At 33.2% G+C, this 5781-nt stretch overlaps 1 protein-coding gene across 1 annotated transcript; it reads left to right on the top strand.

Moving 5' to 3' along the window:
- The first annotated feature begins 1653 nt into the window (after positions 1-1653).
- On the top strand, positions 1654-5077 carry LOC132277818 (large ribosomal subunit protein bL31c). Its single transcript, XM_059779660.1, has 3 exons — positions 1654-1807; positions 1913-2256; positions 4823-5077. Exons 1-2 carry the CDS (start codon positions 1736-1738, stop codon positions 2246-2248), a joined length of 408 nt encoding a protein of 135 aa, XP_059635643.1. The 5' UTR covers positions 1654-1735; the 3' UTR covers positions 2249-2256; positions 4823-5077.
- Positions 5078-5781: the final 704 nt, after the last annotated feature.

Here is a 5781-nt window from a genome sequence, read left to right as displayed (position 1 = left end):
AAATAATTTTATGTTATCTGTATTCCTATTAACATTTCTTTTATAAAATATTATGATTAGCAAAGAAAATAGGGGTTAAGAATTATATTGCATAATTTGCATGGATAAATTTTGTACTGAATGATGATATATATCTCAATACTTCTTTGTGGCGACAAAAAGGAGGATAAAAATGGTGAAATGTCACCTATTTGATTTATTCTCTTAAAACAATTTTGGAGGAACAATTGCTCAAACCATCGTGCTCTACATATTCACTAACATTTTTATTTCGTATTTTTTATTGTCAATTCTTAAAAATTTAAAATAAAAATACAAATCGTGTTTACTAATATAATTTTATTTTTTTAACTTTAAGAAAGTAATTCCTCTTTTAATGAAGAAAAGAGATTGAGGATTTGTTAATTTCTCTACTTTTAGGAAGTAATTTCTGTCACTATAGCCTTCTTTTTCTACTCACCCATCATTCTCATTTTTTCTACTTTCTGTCCTATAGATAAGAAGTAATTTCTATCACTATAGCCTTCATTTGTTTGTCACCCATCACTCTCATTTTTTTTTTTCTATTTCACCCTAAAAAATCATAATCATTATTTTACTTTCTTACAAAGTAGAAGTAGGAGTTAATAAGTGAACATGCCCTAAAACTAATGTATTTCTTTAACTTTATTTTTCAAACAAATAAAAGGTATTTAAAAAAGCCGGCAACGAACAATTTTATGCTGATTTCAATTTTTTATTTATTTAAAATCTATAAAAATAAACAAGTTTTAAAGCAAAATTAAACCCAACGGCATTTGGTCTAGCCAAGTGATTGGAAACAAAGTATTAGCATATGAATAATTATCACAATTTTTATTTATATTTCTTTACATATAAAAAAATAAAAATAAAAAATCACATGCAAGAAACATCTTAAGAATCAAGATTATCTTATTTGTGATTTTAGGTTCAACACACTTTACTCGACAATTTAATAACTTTAAATCGACGATATAATAATTTTAAATCGACAACGCAACTGCCAACACTTATATAATGTTGAATAAAATTGTGTTATGACGTTAGAACATAATGTAATGCATTGTAGGAGTGTTGTAACTTTAATGTTGCATGAGTGTTACATACTTGTTTGATGGTTATTACATTTGTGATGTAAAGTATTACATATGTGATGTACTTTACACTTTACGTTTTAATATGTTGGGTGAATATAGCCTATGAAATGACAAAATTAACTACACTCAATAATCGGTGACAACAATAATGCTCATATTGCATTTATTGATTTAAAATGTATTTATGATGTGTTTGAAAGTACTGAATGGACACTTTAAATTTAAAATTAAATTTTTTTTAGTTCAAATCAACTGAAATTTTTTTGAATTTCAAATCAAATCAAATCAACTAAATTTACTCTAATTTTAAAATTCAAAGGATCATTTCAATGCTCCGTAAAAGTGGGGAGGACATAGGATTTCATGTCCAACACTAATCCAGCACGAGCCCAATTATAGGTTGGTCCACACACATGGAGCAATTCAGCCCAACCCAACTCCAACAACGAAAAGTTCATCATCGTCATTTGAAATCTCAAGTAGGGGTATTACCGTAATCTTAACCCTTCCCCCACCAGTCACCACAACCACTTATCCTCGTCTCCAATTCACAGCTTCTTCATCCCTCTTTCCTCACACGCACACACACAACACACACACACACAAGCAGTCAGAAAATGGCGCTAACTCTATCCAACACATTCCTGCAAACAAACGTCCCTCCTCCTCCGACTCTCTCTCTCAAGAAGGTAAATTTCTCTCCCCAATTTCTCTAATCAAATCTGTTTCTATATATATATATATATATATATATATATTTATATTGTGTTTCACTTTACTTGCAATTAATTCAGGTGAGTGCAGTGAGCTCCAATCGTCCGCAATGGACTTGCAGGAAAAAGGACATACACCCAAAATTCTACGAGGACTCGAAGGTGTACTGCAATGGCGAACTTGTACTGACCACCGGAGGGACCAGGAAGGAGTACGTGGTGGACGTGTGGTCCGGAAACCACCCCTTCTACCTCGGGAACCGCTCGGCGCTGCTCCTAGACGACGATCAGGTCGAGAAGTTCCGGAAGAAGTACGGTGGGCTTACGCAGATTATGGAAATCCCTGTCCTCAAGGGCGAGATTATTCTGCCTCCCAAGCGCAAGTCCGGCGCGGCCAAAGGCGGCAAGAAGAAGTAGTCTAGGAGGTAACACCCAAAACGAAATGGAATTAGGGTTTTTTTCATTTTTCGATTCTATTTATATGTATGTGCAATTTGATGTTCTATTTTGAATGACTACATGGTTATTTTGTGTATTGAATGAATAGGGTTTTGTTTCTTGTTGAATTTGAATGGGTTTTAATTGATAAATTAGGTAAAGTTTGGTTGTTGGAGTAGGTAGAGAGTAAAAATGAGACAAGTTATTATTCAATATTTTGTTTTCAAGTTGTTAATTTTAGTAATTGTAATTACATTCTCAAAGAGGAGAGGAGGAATTCAAGGCCCGGCGAGGGCAAAGCAAAGTGTCTGTGAGTTCTTACTTTTCACTATGCAGTTTGCTTGCATAAAGAATCAGGTGATAGCTTACAATTCACAAATTATTGTAAGGTTTTGAGACCATTAGTCCCAATCAATCACTAGGTGACCGACAAGTAAAAAGTGAAATAAAATCGACATAAAATTAATGCATTTACTTATGTGTCATCTAGTGAGTAGTTCCAGACCAATGGTCCCGGGGCATGTAATAATTTCTCTACAATTTGCATAAATTTGTAAGGTGTACTGAATAAAATCTACCCAAATATGTTCTGGAACTTTCCTTTGTTTTGGTTCCTTGAAGACTTGTTTACATTTCACTAAAAGGTCCTAATTTTAAAATATATATATATATATATATATATATATATATATATATAGATAAGGGAGAAAAATGGTTGCTTTATGGATTTTGAAGTAATAGGGATTTTCATTCTGTGAAGTTGGTTTTTAGTGTAAATAGTACTTTAATATCTTCCTTCTTCAACTGAAGGATCTGTGTCAGTCCAATAATTAGGTAATAGTAGTAATACGAATAAGGCTACCAGATTGAATGCCATGTGCAGTAAAAAATAAAGTGAGGGTCAAACTTATTGTACTGTGGAGCTATATATATACATGTATTTAGAACCAATGGAAGCCCTAAACCACTGCTGCAGTTTAGGATAATATGCATTCTAATGATGGAGCAATTTGATGAATCTTATTTTTCTACTTCTAGGCTGATAATCGCAACTACTAACATTGTAACAATGAGTCTGCCCATTACTGGTAGTATTTTGTTCTGATATTAGTTGTACTTCCGTTGCAGATATGCATGCGGGCATCTGATGCTACCTATAGTTTCAATAAAGAATTCTTGTTTTGTTTAAAAGATAAGGCACCTAACAATGAATTCTAAGGTTTCTTTATCTGTCGCATGTCTGGACTATTTCCCTTATGTTACATTTGATTGCAACTAAAGGTAAGAGAATGAAAGTATTAATATCAGTTTATGTAAGGAAACAAAAGTTACAAAACTGCTTCCAATCCTTCAGAAGTCACCATTAGAGTACAGGAAATTGGTGTAGTAAAACAACAGGGAGCCTATTATGCATGTATATAAGAATATAACATAATAACTGTACAAGAATTGTCCTGCATATAGTTTGTACAGCCTGTTAACTTCTTGTATATTGTTTGTACGATAGAATAGTTGATCCTCCTCCATTCCCAGCCACAAAGGTTCTTCCTCTTGCTGATATCTCTATGCAAGGGTCCCTATACGGAGGGAACGAACATTGCCTTGAACTTTGACCAGAAGCAATTCTACCTGTGTCATTGGGGATGAGTTCAATTCCTTTAAAATATGAGTTCTAAACCCCCGCGTTTTTCTTCTTATTTTCTACATATCAATCATAAGGCAATAAGGTGCTTGAGATATATGTCCTGGACACAATGGAGTTTTGGGTTAAAGGAACTCTTTGCTGCTTTTCCTGGTAATGATATTTTATAAGAAACGATAGCAAATCTCATTTAGTATTTCCACAAGTTCCATAATATCTCCCTTTCCAGGTTAATTTTTTGTGCAAAATCTTTTAATCATTTAACTAGCAATGCGATCATGTGGCAATATGGTTTACAGTGTGTTCTCATGTAGTTAAGAAGTTCCTGAGAGAGGAATCAGAACCAGGTCTATTGATTTTTAATTTAGATTTTGAATATTTTCTTGTTCCTTAGTTTTACTGATATTATGCAGATTATCTGATGATTATGACTGGTTGGGAAGGTAAGGTTGAATATCACTCTGGCCAGGGTTTTGCTGACTTAAATAAAGAAGGTTTATGGACATCCATGTAATTTTGTTCGCGGGCAATTTGGCACACCTAAAAAATAAAAATAAAAATAAAAATAGGCCAAACCCAGTGCAGGAGGTTTCCATCATTGCAAGGCCTGGGTAGAGCATGCAGAGAAACTGCTTTCTTGTTTCGAATTCGTGACCTTCAGGTCAAAATGGCGCAACCTTATTGTATCATCTCAATTTATTAGATTTAACAGGGAGTTCCTAGTTGAAAGGTTGATTTGGATGATGCACATTACGTGTGTTAGCCTGCTGGCAATTTACGTGGTTTCAGAGAGAGCTTTGAATTGTAATCTAGAATAACATGTATATATACATTTTTGTGGAAGTTTGACAGTTCCATAGTCATAAGTAATGTGTTTCTAGTTAACTAATTACTACTTTTCTTTCGTGCAGAATTTGTGAGAAGTTAGTCGCCTACGTAGGCTATTGATGATAACGGTGACAAAGGTACAATATAGGATTTGTGGTTTAGGTAATTTACTCATTGAGAGGGCCAGATAGGAAAACCTGTCGGCCTATGCGACTCCTTTTCTCAAAATTGTTCTGCATATTACTTGCATTGTATTTTGTACAAATTTCTGAATGATATGCCATCGGACCTCTTATGCTCAATTTATACTTGAGCAGTAATAATAACTTCTTGATGCATGCAGTAATTTTTTTTTATATTTTATAAAAAATAAAAAATAAAAAATAAAGTCGAAATGATCTAGTGGTCCGATTGAGAATTTCTTTCAACTAATATCTAAATTGAAGTATGCATTTGTGTGCATGTGCTTCAGCAAAAAAAGCAGTATGTGGATCATGATATTTGTACGTTACCCTAATTTATGTAAAGTTTTAGTTGAATACCATTCATTAGTTGAGTTTGAGAATTATAACAAACAACTGGCCTATTGGCCTATCCCTTGTCATATCTTTTAATTGATCCCTGAATTTAAAAGTGAGCCACAGAACCACCAGGCGAAAAGATTTGATGTATGTGTCATCTAAAAGATTTGATGTGTGTGTATATATATATATTTATATGTATGGACACATAGTCCACATACAGTCTTTACTTGAAGAAAGCATCTCTCATCTGAAAGATACAGGCTTGGCAGAATCAGGATTAGAATTAGCAAGGGGAGAAAATTTAAGTAACATAATAAATATAGATTGTTCAAATCAGGATCAAAGGAGAAAAATTAGAGTTTAATTGGGAAAGGAAAATTTAATCTTTTTTTTTTTTTTTTTTAGTTGTGAATGCACTCCGTATAAAAATAATTTATTTTCTACAATCACTTTATTAAAACTGTACAGTGATAAGTAGGATCGAATCCAAGGAAATGTGTGGCTATAAGCACACAACG

This window comes from Cornus florida, unplaced genomic scaffold, assembly GCF_030987335.1.
Source record: "Cornus florida cultivar Cherokee Brave unplaced genomic scaffold, ASM3098733v1 CherokeeBrave_3.0.0_Hap2_Chr10, whole genome shotgun sequence".
In the NCBI taxonomy this organism is placed as follows: Eukaryota; Viridiplantae; Streptophyta; class Magnoliopsida; order Cornales; family Cornaceae; genus Cornus; species Cornus florida.
This window is presented reverse-complemented; position numbering and strand designations above follow the sequence as displayed.